A 16,975-nucleotide genomic window follows, 5' to 3' on the forward strand; every position below is an offset into this window, starting at 1 on the left:
TTAGCCAATAAATATTTATGGAGCATCTGCTAGGTAACTGACATGATAGCATGTCATAATTTTATGTTACATTCCTGCTTATGAACTTTAAGTACCTCCCTATAGCCAAACTAATCAAGTTAAATCTTCTGCCAGACTTCCAGGCCATCCATCACCTGGTCCTGCTCTGCCTTACCTCCTATTTTCCACCGCTCTTCACTAGGCAGCCCTCTCCTCACCGGCTGAGCCCCTCAACTCCCCTGCACCATATCCTGTTAATTCTGGCTTCTCCCCTACCCTGCTGCCTATGCTTCTCAACCCATTGCCACTTCCATTTCTCTCCATCCTTCCAGGGCTGGGTGGGCCTGGAACTGCATCCACCCAGTCATCCTCAGCTCCTCCAGTCCTTTGGAGTTTCTCCCTTCTCTGAACTTCAATAGCCTAATTCCTAAATTGCACCTTAGCGTCTGTGTATCTTTTCTTTTGGATGAATGCACAGACAGCACGAGCATTAACAGATATCAATATCTGCTTTAAATGTCACATAGGAAGGCTATGCTAAAGGTACGGTCATCATTATAACTGTTATCAATCATTTCTTACAGTTGAGAAAAATGAGGCTGAGGGCATTAAATTGACTTTCCCCAAAGCACACAGTTACTAAGGGCTGAGATGGCCACCTAGCCAAACTAAATCCAGGGCTTTCTTCATGGGACTTCTCCAACGCCCAGCTGGCCCCTACAATGAGGAACCACTACACCCAGAATTCAGGTTCCCCGATCCAGGCAAACAATGATGCTGGAAGTATGAAGTTTCAATGAGTCATTATTCAGGTCAAGAAGGAACAGAGGCTGGGAATTCTGTGTCGATAGCACGTGCCAAAGAAAACCTATTTCAAATTGAAATCAACTCTCCTCATCATGGGTGCCCTTCTACACCCAAGCCCCCAAACCTTTCTCAAACTCCTCCTGAAACTCATCTCCCAAGACCCCAGAGTTTCCTTGGCTGCAAAGGGGCAGGGTGGGCCCAGTTCAGTTTCCTGACACCCACATCTCAGTCCTGAAAAGAAGGGAGGCCAGAGTGCGCCTGGGCTGACTTTGAGTTCCTGTATTAGGAAAGCCTCAAAGGAATAGCTGAGTTTGCTTGAAATTAAACAATAAAACTTTGTACGATCTTCAAAGTGAAGGATACTCGTGCGTGTTGGTGTGCATACGTGGGTCAAAATAAGATAGCAACCACCAGCACCCCAAACCACGCCGACTTCTCCATCCCTGGCTTCCTTGCAGATTTGAGCAGGCACCCAGGTGGAACCTGACTCCAATTGCAGCTCATTAGCGCAGACGAATAGAAGTTTAAGGGAAAGTGTGTAGTAAACAATGCTAATCCTGACTTAAGTGGGAGAAAGCGACCTTTCTCCCTTCCCTAAAACAAATCGCTGTCTCAGGCTGTGTGGGCCCGCTTTACTATTACCCGTTAATACGTCTGCAGGCAGAAGATGCAGCTGTGGCCCCGAGAACAGGCTCCACAGTCAGGCTGAACATAATCCCTCATGTAATGAAAAACCTATTTCTATTTCTGAGGCCTCACTACTCTTCACACTGAAGAGCCTTGTGCCTGTCACACATTTATTGAAGCTTATTACTCATCTAGGCAGCGGGGCCCAGTTAGTATTTGGAATTATATTTTAAATCACAATTTTTCTATTATTTATTTTAGGATTCCAAGGCTGCGGCAAAAGCATGTCAGTGTTACTCCTGATGCGCTTTCAAAAGGCATTAAAGCCCCAAATCAAAATTCTTTTCGATGCGGGGAACCTTTCTGCATATGTGGCAAGCCTTCAGTCAAGCTACCAGGGTCCGTCCCCCGCCTCCCCCCCCCCCCCCGGCCCCCGGTCACCCTGGTGGGCTAGAACCTTGGGACTCTGCCATGAGCACATGGCTCAGGGTGGAGATTTTAAGTCCCTCCCCATCCGGCATCTGAGTCATCTTTCCCTGGGCCACTGGCTTTACTCCCTCCTCTCACACCATGTTCTTTTCTTTGGCTTTCGAAGATAAATGGATAGAGTCTCTGAGGATGCTGGGGACAGGAGTGTGAAGAGATGGGCTAAAACTGTAGCCTCATCATCCAGTGGAAAAATAAGAACTGGCTTAATCAAAGTCAGAGGATTTTCTGAGCTGACCACGAAGTCTGAGCTTCCGTTTCTTCACTAGGCCAACGGTGAACATGTGGTTCCTTCTGGTTCTACAGAAGCCAGTGGAAAGTGTAACTGTCTCTCACCATTCATTGGGCCCCCTTCTCCTTTTATATGCCCAGGAAAAAAACACACACACCATACATGCTACAGTTACTGAAAGGAATGCCTTCCCGTATTTTTGTCCCTGTGCACGCTTGCTTTTTCTCGTGATACTTGTTTCCCCCTTGGCATCAATGAAGGTTATTTGCCATTAGGGTCCGCACCCTCCTTGGCCTATCACACAAATGAAAATCAGCCAAAATGTGACAGCATTTGCACAATGTAAAGAATCTTCTCTATTGTTTTGCAATGCACACCTAATCACTTTTCATGTCTGGAGTCCTTCTCTGTTTCCACAGAAAGAGATGCCAGACTAGCCCTGCAAAGAAAACCCCTGCTGTCCATTTGACCTGGTAATTGGGTTGTGAAGGGTGCAGCCACAAGCCCAGAGCCAACTGGGGCCACTCTGGGTATCTTCCCCATGAGCCAGATTTTTGGGTGTGTTCTGTCATTTTGTCTCGTGCTGTTGCGGGAAACAGGGCACAGGAAAGTTTTTGGTCAGGGTGAGGCAGCAGTAAGTAGTGTGTGATCAAGAAAGAATGACAAAGGGCGTGGGCAAATTAGCCAAGGTACTCAGACATGCAGTTATGAGAAGAGTTCAGGCTTGGCTTCCGTGTGATCTCTCCCTCTCTCTCTTTTTTTCCCCTTCATGTTTTGACCAGCCTTCTCCCTGGGTGGGGTGCACAACAGCTTGTTTAATAAACCCCTTAGTCATGCGAACGTGACAGACAATTCTTTTTCTTCCTTCAGGACAAATTTAATCACAAATACTTCAGTCGGGTCCACTCTCCAATTTGCTTCTGACATTAAAACAAGCCATTGGTATTTCACTACAATACAGAGAGCACTGCTGGGTCAGCTGACCTTTCCAAAGGCTTAATTCCTGTCAGTTTTGAAGAGAAGAATAAAATACCATGCAATTGGCATCCACATCCCCACAAAAGAAACAGAGATATTTTCTCCCAGACAGGGCCAAGACCACGAGCCCTTGGGGACACTTTTGCCCTGACCACCCCCACCTAAAGAGCCAAGGCGGAGAGGTGGGGGCCAGGGGGACAAGAAGTGGGGTAAAGTTGCCATCTGCACACTAGCACACTTTTAAAAGTCTGACATTAAAGGAACTGTGATGTATGTATATTCCTTTTAAAAAATTAAACCTGACAGAGCAGGATAAATCTGGACTTGCTCTAAGGATACTGAATGGTAGACCATATAGGAGAGGGGATAGAAGGGGAAGCAGCAGCAACGTCCACATCTGTGTGGATGCAAACAAGCACTGTGTAAGATTAAACCTTTGGAAGCAGGGTTGGAAGCTGGTTTCCTTCAAGTCAGACCAAATGTACCCATCAAAACGTTTCATTAAAATGTACACGTATTGGGGCGCCTCGGTGGCTCAGTCGGTTCAGTATCTGCCTTCGGCTCAGGTCATGATCCCGGCGTCCTGGGATCGAGTCCCACATCGGGCTCCCTGCTCCATGGGGAGCCTGCTTCTCCCTCTCCTGCTCCCCCTGTTTGTGCGCGCGCTCTCTCTCTGCCAAATAAATAAATAAGATCTTTAAAAAAAAAGTGTTTAAAAAAAAAGTACACATATTGAAGACTGTTCCTGACCAGAACATTTGGGGCAGGATCTGTGGGAGCATCATTCACACACATGCTAAATAGGGGGGCTGACCTCCTGTCCCTTCTCTTTCCTTGCCCCACTCCCCTGCCCAACCCCTCTGACCGCCCCCACCCCCCACCTCCAGATGTGGGTGAGTAGTAAGTTGCTATCAACGTGGGCAAACCCATGTCCTATCTGAGACCAAGACATGCCCAATTAGGAATTAGGAAACCTTTCCAAATGTTAGAAGTTCATAAGTCCATTGAATTTGGTTGGGAGTTAAAACTGTCAGGTCGTCTCAGATATTCCTACTGGACCTTCTTTTACACCATGAAGACAGGAAAATAAGGCAGAGAAAGGATGTAGTATAAAATAATTCTCTTCCCTCATGTCCATTTCTGATCAAGAGGGAATAGAAGACTTTCGTGAATGCCCTCAATTGATTAAAAAACAAATATACTTGCTTCCTGGCTTCAAGGGTCATTCTAAAGACAACACATCTGAAGACAAAGGTGATTTTTCTAAGCCTAACTTTCAATGCTCCCCTGGGAGCCAAAAGGCATATTCATTCTTTCCTTCTATTGTATCATTTGTAGTAGCAAAGACTATAGTGGAATTACATGAGTATCAATTAGACCCAACAGGCGATAAACCAACCTTAGTGAGAAATGATTTTGTAGGAGGTGATTTTCATGCCCCTCCCTCCCCAAGATACACTGTATTTGAAATATAGATGGATGTTCAACATTAGACACATTACTCTCATCTATTAGGCAAGGGCCTGCTGTGTCTATAAATTCAATTTCCTTTATCATGGTGGCTTTCTGGTTTATTTGGATAAATGTTGAGCTGTCCACTGTTATTTATCTAAGTAGTTCATGAGGGAACCGAAAGTTTAATGATGTAAGATGAGGGGGTGAAACAGCACCTCCAAGCAATTCTCAAGGATTGCTTTTCATCTCATTACCTTGGCTGGATTTATTGGCTCAAGAAATCATGCAGAAGATCATGTGTCATTTGATGTGCTGGGTGTCACTTTCCCGCCATTCTGGTGTCTTCTAATTGTTCCATGTTTTATCCTGCTTAGCGGATGGCATCTCATAGCTAGCATTGCTCATGAGCATTTCTAATTACTCTGTTCACAGCTTCTGATGCCTAGCCCTTTACTTTTTGTCTTAACTTCAACCCATTCTTTTTGGTATATATTCTTTTTTTTTTTTGGCTCTTCACTGCTGTGTTCCTTAGAAGTATAAGCTAATCACAGGCAAGCTTCTTTGTTTGAGAAGCTTTACAGTTTTTAAAGTAAATTCAAGAGGAGATAATGCCTTCATTTGACAAAAACAAACTGGCTAAAAATAGACACAAATCTCCTCAATTTCTTATTGTGTAATGGTTAGACCATTTCTAGGGGGAAGAAAGGATGGCTGACCATTTGTTCATGCCGATGAGTTAATAAAAAGCTTTCTAGTATAAAAGCTTCTGTTCCCTGACGGGTCTGGGAAAAATGAAACGCAAATGTCTTAACATCAAGGCATAGGTCGTTTATGCAAAACATAACTTACCTAGGCTCTCTCAGCTTTCCTATTAAGTGTACTATTTTATGGGGTTGCTTATGAGACCCTAGGTCTAGGAAAAAATTTTGAGTAAAAACGTCCTAGATTCTGAGGCTGGTCAACAGGTTCCAGCATATAATGTGACCCGCCGATCGCTTGCCTAAAGAACATTTCTTGTGCAATGGACAAACATAAAAGTAATAAATTTAATATATTCTAAATTAATAAAAAATACATTATATGAATATACAAAGTTGCACAAAGATCCTTCATGGGGGATAAACGTCTTTAACCTACAATTCTCTCAAGAGAAGAGAGAACTTTGTCAAGGAAGTATACTAAACTTCTTATTAAAAGAAAGTTTAAACACATGAACTCTAATTCAGTGAATGCCCTAGTGGTCCAGGTTTGTAAAATGTGGGGCATAAGGTAGCCTTAAAACCAGTTTCAACAATGCTTCTAATTCAAAGGCGCACCAAACTTCTTTGCAAGACGTCATCTTGTTTATCATGGCCTGAAGAGCAGAATGTATTTGACACACTGCCACTTACTTCTCCCTGGGGAATATAAGCAAGTCTAATCTAAACTTCATTAACGTGCCTCTAAAACGCTCATGGTGTAATATAAGTAAGCGAACTGATAGGATTGCATCATGACTGCAAAGGCAAAAGCAAGGTAATATGCCTTTCTTTTATAAAGATCAGAGTCCCTAGGGGAGTGCCAAACATGTTTGTACAAATCTTCCCGCAAATGACCTAACTCCACTGAAAACCCATCCCAAGGGAAGGCCCTTCCCTAACAGCTGTGAATCAAGTCATGATGAAAGAAAGGCAAAGATTGGAGGCAAAGCTCATCCTCCCCGGCAAACCTCCTGGTTTTTAGGGAAAAAAAAGCCTTTGAAAGATGATACATATTATGTATCATATAAACTTCTCTTTCCAAGAAGGGAGGACAATATTTTCTTCGGCAAAACTCTTTTCTTATCAACATGTAGCTGAGGACTGCTATATTTTCTGAGACATTCTGATATTTACATATTTATTTAAGGCTAGAAGTTGATAATAAAAAAATGAAATTAGTGGAACATGCAATGCATTATCCTCTCTTTTATGGTAATATTAAATATGTTAATGTAGTTGATGGACCATTTGCCCCCCTAATGCAGAGGATCTTAATATGGGACATCAATTTAATAAATGATTTATTTGATGAGAAAAGGGCTCAGGCAAAAATTCTGAGTGTCTATTCTTAACAATCAAAATGTGAATTTTCTAGAAAGGAATTTTCAATGAAGGGCACAAGAAGTATGATTTAAGGTGACCTTAAGAAAAATACGAATGTTCTAAAAGTTCACTTAGGGGTCAAATTTCTGTCACGTATGAAGCTACACAGCTAAGTAGGGCATTTCAGAGCACAGAAGATTCTGCATGGCTTGTGTACACAGACCTAATTCACCATATAATAGTCTTTTTCTCTATTTGGTGCCTTGTAGCAATTGCTTCATTTCTTAGCACATCCTCATTTACAGGGAAGCAGCCAACAGACTTTCAGATTTATGCCATTATTTGCTTCTTCACCTTGAACTCCAACTAAATTCTGCTATACTTTTGTAATATGAGTGCCAAATGGTGGCCGTATGCCAGACACAAACACTTCCCAGTTTCACTCAGCTAGCTCTCTCGATTTCAGGGAATCACAGATTCCTGCTAGAGGGCTTAAATGTGGTGCTTACACATCCCCCCTAACTGTTCCGTTGCCTAAATGCTTTCTAACTTGGAAATGCAATTTGGGAACAGAGGCAATTATAACATCAGGGAACCAGAAACTTCCCTTTACATGAGGGTACCAGTGAAATTAGGGATCGAGGATTCTGGGTATTTGATAAGGTTGTCAACAAATGATCCAACTCAGCCCTAACCCTAATCAGCATTTATTAATTCAAAAGATATTTATTGATGCTTACAAGGTCTTAGGCACTGTTCTGGAGATACAATGATCAAAGAACCTGGTTTATACCTTGCTATGAACCTGGTCGAGGAGTGTGGTAGCCAATACAATCATCATAATAAGCTTCTATTGTGTGCCAGGTACCACCGCACTTCACTGATGCTAAAACTCAGAGGTTTTCACCTTTTTATCTCTCTGAAACCAGAATGCCTTTTATAACTGGTGTTTTTGTATAATCGTGGCTGGTCAGGCAGCATGCTGGTCTGCTGGTCTGGCCATGGACCTATCTATTCACACGGTTGTATATCATTCCAAGTGGTCTGTGGCTACCTCTTTACAAAACTGCAAAATAAAAACTATAAATGTGAAGTACCTGTCAGTACTTTGGGGATACGTACAATAATGACATTTCCCATACTTGATGACATACTGCATTTGAAGAAAAGTTGTATACATATATAATTTCAGTCAACACCTGAAACATCTTTACAAGGCAGGAGCTATTCCACTGTTCTGGATAAGGAAACTAAGGTACATGGAGATTAAACTGCAAGCCCAAGTCACACAGCTTTTACGTATACATATCAGAATTTGAACTCAGGTCTCTCTGACACCAAAGCCCAGGCCTGTGCTTTGCGTTACATCAAGCTGGTTCTTTCCTTTTCTTTTCTTCTTTTTCCTCCCTCTCTCCCTCCCTCTCTCCCTTCCTTCCTTTCTAGAGAGGGGAGAGGCACAGGGAGAGGGAGAGAGAACTCGGTATGTGAGCCCAATGAGGGGCTTGATCTCACAACACTGAGATCATGACCTGAGCTGAGATCAAGAGTCAGATGCTTAACCGACTGAGCCACCCAGGCACCTCAACTGGTACTCTTCTATTTACTATAGCAAGAACCTCTGCAGTTGTGTTATAGGTAAAAACATAGAACGAAATAATACTTATTTATAGTACATTAGAAGCTATATCCAGAATTCTAAATCATGCAACAAGTAAAAATAAACAAACACATGAAAGACTTAAGAAATGAGGAATTTAAAGGCTTCCTGTGGGAGGTAAAGGATCCGTGCACTTGGTGACCACCCTAAGTGAGCCAGTCAAGTAAACCAAGCATGTGGAGAGAGACACAATAATGTCATAGCATCCCATTACTGCTTCTGAACTGATGACTGCTGGAGAGATCACTGTCCCAGAAAAATTTCAGGACAAAGGCCTGAATGGTGAGTTAAGGTGGTGCACACTCCGTTCGCATTCACCCAACACATGCTCCACGGAGCCACGAAGTCCTGGGCCAGCAGATCATACTGATGCCCTAACTCCCCGTCGGGGTCCTTGAGGGGCGTGGGGTTGTAGCACCTACTCACTCTCCCCTGGTTTTGCATTAAGATGGTCTACAGAGTAAGGACCAAGAGTTGCTTCCTCTTCCTCATCCATGGAGTATGCCCATGAAGGTGGGAAAGCCACCTGACAGGTGCCTTGCAGCGGAAAACAAAGATACCTCACCTCGGTAAAGGAACGTCCCTGAATGTCAAACATGAGATACACGTGCTGCCACAAGGCTGCCAGGTGATGGAGACCTAGCTGATGACTTAATTCACTTTCCATAAATTGACAGATCTTCTGAAATTGGGTGTGCACTTCTGAAATGGGAGCCCCACTGCCAAAGACTCACCAGTGTGTCAGCGCTGACAGGACTTTATTATCTGGTTAAGAGCACATTAGCATATCTAAAGTCTGTTACTAACATCAGAGCTGACAACATGACTGGGTCCCCTGACTTCTTTGTGGGCAGCTCTCTCCTTCTCTGTGGGGCTAACTATGAGCTTTGACCATCTGGGTCAGGGGAGTTGGGTGGAAATGTTACTTGCAGGATTGTTCAGATTTAATCACCAGCCTTTTGCATTTTAGATAATGGGAGGTAAATCCATAATGTCAAATTCATGCAGAGGTCAAGGTTTAGCATCTCTCTGGATAGTCAAAGAACTGTGAGTCTGAATGAGAGGGCCAAAATTTTTCCTAGGCTGTACCCTCACAAAGGATGATGGGTAAGTGTACTGTTCTCATCATTTTTCTGTCATTTTCTTTATGTTTTCCCCAAATCTGCTCTGTTCAGTGAGATGGGAATACACAAAATATCAGCTCTGAACACAGGATTCATCAGTAGGAGTCTCAACATATCAATTTTCAAGTGTAGCAACTTTAAATAAATTGTAGGCTTTTAGTTTCTGTAGAAAATAATCTCTCATTGTTTTCAAAAGAAACTGAAAGCACCCCAAATTACCACACTTTTAACATCCTGACATGTTGATGGCCCGCGTTCTTCCCAGATCAAAGTGAGAGTGGCAGAAGACAGAGCGTTGAGCAGCTTACTTAAAACATAGTATTTCATATTTGGCAGGAATTACTGTAGTGAGAAAAGACAAGGTGACTTTCTAATATATATACGTATTTTAGTTTGGCAGAGATCTGAAGAGCTAAAAACTAATTCAGAATGACATAAATGCTCTTATCTTTCCCTCCAACCCTTTCCCTTCCCAACCATGAGAAGAGATTTTGACAGAAACTCAGCGTATGTTCCGTATTGTCTTTAACTCGCGGGTGATGGTCTGAGTCCCGTGTCATGGTGAACCATTGTGTTGCCTCTCATCTTAGAATTTCTAGGATTATCTGGATATCAACATTGAAGTCATCCATGCCAAGCATCTTTCTTCCTTGACGTGGGGTAGCCTGTTGAAGAACTTTGGTGCCTTTTAAGGAAACTAGATCTATCCAACCTTAACCTAGGACAAGAAGGCAGAGATACCCTTCAGTGAACCTGCACCCTTACAACCTATTGGGAAACCCCAACAAAGAAGGCACCAGGGGCTGAGGCACCTTTGAAAACAGGCAGAGATTTTGCAGAGGAACCTGGGATAACTGAAGATTGAGGATGAGGGAGTACCTGGCAAAGTTTTTAGGCAATTGCACACCACCCAAGAGTTGAGGCACTGTTTCATGAAGCCTATCAGGATGGACAGTTTTATCCCCTGGAAAGTTTTCAAAGAGAAAAGTGGCTTGCTTTTTCTACTTTTTGGTATGGATCAGAAAGTAGGTGTAATTATTCATTACAAAGTGGGATTGCCAGCCTCAGAAAATAATCACCTGCTCCATTTACAGTGGACAGAGGGTTGGACTCTTAGCCAGGCTGAAAGCAGATTTTCTTTTTTTTTTTTTTTCTGTAAAAATGGAGACACTCTGAAAAGGTATTTTTAGGAAAAGAACAGTAATATAATCAAAGAGGGGTTGGCAAACCATGGCCCGAGGGCCAGCCAAATCCAGTCTGCCACCTGTTCGTATGTTTTGAACCGCATATGAGCTAAGGAATAGTTTTACCTTTTAAAAAGTTTTTAAAAAAATCGAAAGAATACTATTTCATGACACATGAGAAGTACATAAAATTCGAATTTCAGTGTCCATACTTTGAGTCTCCTGGAACAGAGCCACGTATGGCTGTGGGTATGGTTGCTTCTGCCAGAGGACCGCAGAGCGGACCAATTGGGCTGAAACCGCACAACCCACAAAACCAAAAACATCTGTGATCTGGCTCTGCACAGAAAATGTCTGCTGACCTCTGTGACAGAAGATGCTTGGGAAAACAGCAACCTAAGGGCAGGCTAGGAGACTGAGGAAGAGAGATGGTTTCTCTCCATTGAGGGAATCATCAGAAGATGGTTTGGGAAGGAAAGGAACCAATTATTCTCCCTTGTTAATAAGGACAAAATCAGATACAGGGAGTTGATGCTACAAAAGGGATCACTGAGGTCTCATGCAGTATTTGGAAATAATCAGGAGAGTAATCAGGAGACCAAGGACCTAGTCTTACCCTTGCAACTAGCCGGCCACGTGACTGCAGGCACTCTGGGCTTCAGCATCAACTCTGTGAAACGACTGTAAGAGGCCGATTTTATTTTCTGCTGGAGCGTATGGTGGGGGCTGGGGATAGGGTTCAAATTTAATAATTACACAAAGGTGCTTTCAATGAAAAAGCCGACAGTTCTCTGCAAATGAAAGTTGCCAATCAGTTATTGATATGTATACTATGAGGATAAAAACACAGCAGAGTTGGCATAAAACCGGTGAGAAATGCTATATTGGTTACATGATGCAGGAACTGAGGGATCTAGAGGGATTTCTGGTGTTGCAGACAATGAGAGTACTTGAGCTGCTCCAGGGTGTAAGACCACTTCCTGAGAGGGAAGCTCTCTTGCATTTCACAGCCAGTAACCCCTAGGAACCATGTGGGCCAGGGGCTGAGTGATGCACAAAATGGTCCCCTAGGAGTTTATGCAGCTTTTCAGAGTAATTTATTCCAGGATGTTATGTACACTGGAAGAATCTGGCATAGGAAGAATCTGATGGAAGAGTACATCATGAAAGATCTTTGTTCCCAGTTATGTCAGGAGGAACCGGGGAATCTTTCCTGAGTTGGCAAAGGTCTACGTCTTCCCATGTGCGCAAGGGTTGACCTTCGTCTGCTTTCAAACTCACTCACATGCTGGATGTAAGGAAGAACTTGTCATGGGGCTGAACTAGTCCAGATTGCTCATTTCTGGAGTCTTCTCTTCATGGGTTTGAACATGCAAGGAAGATAATTTGACCTATTTGTCACAGCTCCTGGCAGGCCTGAGCCTAGTGCCTATCCATAAATATCTCAGGGCTGATGCTTCAGTTTCAGGACTTGTCATGTTCTAGTGGAACACGGAGTCATGTATGAACCAGAATGAGCTCAGGTCTTAAAAACTCAGGTCTCCTTAACAGGAGGGCTTTGACTTTTACGTTGCCTTTCTGTCCCTCCCTGATGGCTTATCTTCTCGGTGGGGGCACAAGCACTCATTGCTCCCAACAGCACTTTTCTCTGCGTTTGTAATACACTGTTTATGCCCCTGCAGCTCTGTAATTAATAATATACTGCTTTTCATCTTCAAAGTGATTTATACACATTAATTAATCCTCACCATACTTTGGAGTTTCTGCACATAAATAACCATCATGCTTCCAGATTTTACTTAGGAAACCAAGACCCAGAAAGAAAACAACTTTGTCAAGGCAAAGGAGAAAGGGATCATTGGGTCAAGATCAGCATTCAAGCCCATGACCCCTCATGGTGCTTGCAGAGCTGCCATGCCCTCTGGAGAGTAGCTCTCTGGCTCCACACTCACCACCATTACTTCTGGGGAAACTGGCCCCTACCATCACTCATTTTGAGTCATAGACTATGCTTTAATACTCCAGAGTTAAAGAATAATCTTACCTAAAGCATACATAATAGAAAATGATGGATTATAATCTAATAAACCATCCTAAGATGCTCAGGTCCAGCTTTCAGTAGCCTCCAGACGGAGGATAAATATGCTTCCTAATCCATCATTTACAAGTTACACACCCAATTAAAACATTAAACTCTGACTATATGGTTTCCCACTTATGTAATCGCCCTACAGAAAGCTATTATATTTTAGCTATGAAGCTCAGTACATCAGGCAGTAGCCATCTATCTCTCTCTGGCAAGTGGAGTAGGAGGTACACTGGGGATGGTATTGGCAGAGGTGAGCAGTGCCTCAATTTCTGTATCTGGGCTCCCCGTGGTGCCCACCAGCTCAGCAGAACATTAAGCCTGAGAAGTGAGCTCATGGACCCTTTTTGAAGTTTCTGACACAAAGCCAAATCATGCAAAGACCCTGAAGGCAATTCAATTTACTTTTACCAAGCCTCCTTGAACAGTTACCTGGGGAAGTACACAGAACTACCTCTAATGATGCAAAAGATTCTACGCGAAGTGACTGAGACTGCAATGGACACCTTCCCCCTCCCTCAAGTCAATCCATTACTTCAACCTTCAACAAGAGCAAGTGAGAAGCAGACATGACTTTAAATCAGGGGTACATGGGTGTCAGACCTCTGTGCCAATGTGGGGCTGGGGTTTATAGCACCAAGGCTTTTGCAAAGTTCCAGATAAACATGGTACCTTTCCCCAGAGTGTCACTTTTCTCACTTTTGGAGGGCATTCCTAGGAGATATGACTGGTAAAGAATGTAAAAACGGGTTTTTCTGTATTAAGGTGAGCATAGCAATCTTATGGGAGACAGTGAAAACTTCACACCAGTTTTTGGCTTGTGATGGCCTTGGGCAGAGCCCCAGATCATGGGGGCCACACGGCCACCCGCCCTCACCATCAGGCAAGCTTGGGTAGAACAGTCTTGGAAGTCCTGAACCAATTCCTTCTCTGGACGCTACCACGCTGGCTGCCTGAGGATGAAGGAGGTGTGGAAGCCCCATGGCTGACGGAGAAGGGACAAAGTCAGAATGATCAGGGTTGCCCTTTTTCCGCAGCATAAGTGTTGAGAAGAATTTTGGAGCCAGCCTCTTTCGGCTGGTGTTTTATAGGCTTGCTTTGCCACATGGTACAGCCCATCTGGGGACGCCTGTCATAGATGCCCTGAAACCCAGCCAGAACCATCAAGTGTTTCAAATGCACTTGAACAAACACCACTGTGGCCTCTGCCTGGGCCAGGAGCTCTGCCATTGGCAAGCTCAGTTCACAGAGCGGCAACACCGGGGCTCTTTGTTGGGGCCAAGAGCTGTGAGCAGGCTTTGTGGCCAGCCCAGGATGCTCATATGTGTGGGGCACCCTGCCCCCAAGCTCTTGGCACCTGCTGCTTGCCATAGTTACAGGGCTACACCTCATGGATGCAAACCAACATCCCTGGCATAGGAAGAAAGATACCCCAGCAACTTCACCAATCTGCTACCCTAAGCTACATCCTGAGTGCCCAGAAGCACAGCTGGCATGAAAGATGAACCTGATTCATGGCTGTGGTGCAACTCAAGTTGAGGCTAAAGGGACAGAAGCAAAGGAGAGGATGTGGGCAAGATCCACTGTGTCTAGGTGACTTGATTCCACACAGAGAGCCGACTGGATGCTCTGACCTCTGAATCCTGTTTCTGTTCCACACCTCTGGAAATAAGCTAGCTACTTAGCTAGATGTTAGCTTTGAATCAAGATGCTCCAAGACATGCTGGTCACTATTCTTCTATTCAGTTTTTGGCTGAAGTTAACCCATGTTGCAGGCATTTTAGAGCACAGACCTGGGTTAATATCCAGTGACAGAAGAGACTAGCAGGCTACTTCGGGAATGAGGGATGGGTTTGTAGAAACAACAATTTTCAGCTCGTCTCCAAGAAAGAATACAGTAGGGATGCTTACTAACATGTCTGATAAATATTATTTAGAATCTTGAGAAAGCAGCTCATCAGATTTAAATACATTTCAGGAGAGAAAAAGAGCTCCCATCCCTCACTCATTGTTTACATCTTTCAGGAGCCAACAAGCAAACTGTCCAGACAAAAGAGGGCTTCTCCCTTCGTAAGCCCATGGCCTATGCCCCACCTCCTCACGGCCAGGGTCATGGAGCGGGCTGCCCTGACTTACCTATGAAATATGCCAGCAGAATCGCCAAGAGGAGGGCTGCGGCGATGGCGGACAGGGCTGCACATTTCCAGCTGCAGTATTTAGAGGGCTTCTTCAGTTTGAAGGCCTTCCTGGAGAAGGTATTCCGGGGCAGCAGGCGGGGTGGTGGCGTGTAAACGGTTCCTGAGGTCAAAGGGTATCCCGGAGAAGAGCTGCTAAACAGGGGCGTGCTCCCCGAGGAGGTCTTAAAGAGAAAGTGCCTGGCAAGGAAAAAGGAAAGAGTCAGCATGGACATGGGCGGCTCCTGGGGGACATCCAGCTGCTTTGTCCTTCACTCTGCTTTATACAGTTCTAGTAGGGTCCTCGTACACTGCTCTACCTTGCCATGGACAAAAGGGCAAAGATTTCGTTTGATGGCCATATACATTAATTCCATAAACTCACATCACTTTATGTGTTCCCATATACATCTAGATCTTATCTTCGACCACAATCCTGAAAAGTATTCAAAGCAAATATGGAAACTGGGTGACTGTTTGTCACTTGGAGATGACGATGAGGATGATGAGGAGGAGGATGATGAGGAGGATGGTGAGGAGGACACAAAGCCGTGTCATGTGGTAGAACCTAATAAGCAAAGGCACTAGAAATATATTGTCACAACTACTTAAAACTGCATATTAAAATATCCATACATTTAAGATATGAGAAATCAGGCTTGAAGAAGTCAAGCAATTGTCCAAGGATATGAACTCGGAGCTCTATCTCATGTGGAAGTCTGTGCTCTTGAGCGTTACCCTCAACTGTCTCTCCTGAGCCTTCTTCCTGGGCTGTTTGCCCCCCTCCATCTTGCTTCCCGTCCTGAGACTGCCTCTCTAGCTCATGGGATCATGTTTTTTCTTTGGCAACATCTTTGCCTGCCAATTAAACAAGACGCTCTTGGTCTCTTGGGCTATAGTGTGACAATAGGGTAATGGGGTCTATTCCTGACACCTAATATAACCCTTCCTCAGGGTCAGGAGGCTGTCTCTCCAAGGACACTTCAAGGACCATAAATTCTCTGACAGATTTTTCTCTCTTATGTGTGCCATTTATAAGACTTCAAGTGTGACTTGCCACACCTTGTTTCAAATGATGAATTGTCTTCCAGGAAATAGATAGTGGACTTTAAAGCATGGATTAAGTAGTGTCTAGAGTTTGAGCAGCCGGAGATCAGGGACTGTGTCTTCTTTTATACCTTGTTCATTTTTATGTTCCCAGTACCCACCTCAAAGTTCAGCATGCACGAGAGAGTTTAGTGAATGAATGAATGAACAAATGAATGACTGAATGGAGCTCCCTCATGTTTTGTGAATTTAAGAATCTAAGGGTCCAAAATGTCATAGAGGTATTTCCTTCAAGCCTTAGTAGGTACAGCTATACTTGTGGACCACATACTATGTGTCAGCTGCAATGCTAAAAGTTTTACTTGCATCCAAACCTCTCATCAACCCTATATTATTACCACAGTTTTACAAATGAGAAAACAGAAGCTTGGGGATAGCAAGCAGGGTCACTGGGGCTACAACTCCCATCTGCCTGACTCTAGATCCTCCAGTTGGACCTCTTACACCACACTGCTCCTGCGTATGGGACTCAGTGGGCTATCCTGGTGGGATTCTAAGGCAGGATCACTATTATTACAAATATTTGGATCTTGGCTGCTTCCAGACAAAACCTTGGAAGTATTTTAATCCTTGACAAAGATCAAACAAACCTGAGATGACTGACAATCATGTCAGAAAATGAGTATCTGATTAGTGAATGATTTACTACAGCTAACATTAAAACAAACAACTGATAGTTAAAAACTTTATTTGTACTCTAAGTATGTTTGATGATCTGAATAAAGGCAAGAGGTTGGATTCCATAAATAAGCCTTTGTATTCCTTGTCCAATAGCATGCTTTTAGAGCTCCGGATGAAAAGTCTTTTGGAAGAGGTGGCAAGAAGCACAGTGTTTAGAAGCAGGTTTTGGAGCAATGTTCACCTGGATGGGAGTCTTAACAGTACCATTCCTGGACAAGTAAGCTTACATAAGTTACACAATGCTGTTCTTAAAAGTCTCCATCTCTTCATCTGTAAAATGGGGGTAATGATGGCCCAGGTACCTCACATCACAG

General features: G+C 43.8%; 1 protein-coding gene across 3 annotated transcripts in view; it reads right to left on the reverse strand.

Moving 5' to 3' along the window:
- Nucleotides 1-16,975, reverse strand: part of TENM2 (teneurin transmembrane protein 2) — a 923,271-nt gene that overhangs the window by 248,751 nt on the left and 657,545 nt on the right. For all 3 annotated transcript variants that reach the window (XM_021701194.1, XM_044917119.1, XM_044917120.1), the window contains one exon: nucleotides 14,836-15,074. In XM_021701194.1, the coding sequence (XP_021556869.1) occupies nucleotides 14,836-15,074 (239 nt within the window). The remainder of the gene's footprint in view (nucleotides 1-14,835; nucleotides 15,075-16,975) is intronic.

Source organism: Neomonachus schauinslandi, chromosome 7, assembly GCF_002201575.2.
Source record: "Neomonachus schauinslandi chromosome 7, ASM220157v2, whole genome shotgun sequence".
Lineage (NCBI taxonomy): Eukaryota > Metazoa > Chordata > Mammalia > Carnivora > Phocidae > Neomonachus > Neomonachus schauinslandi.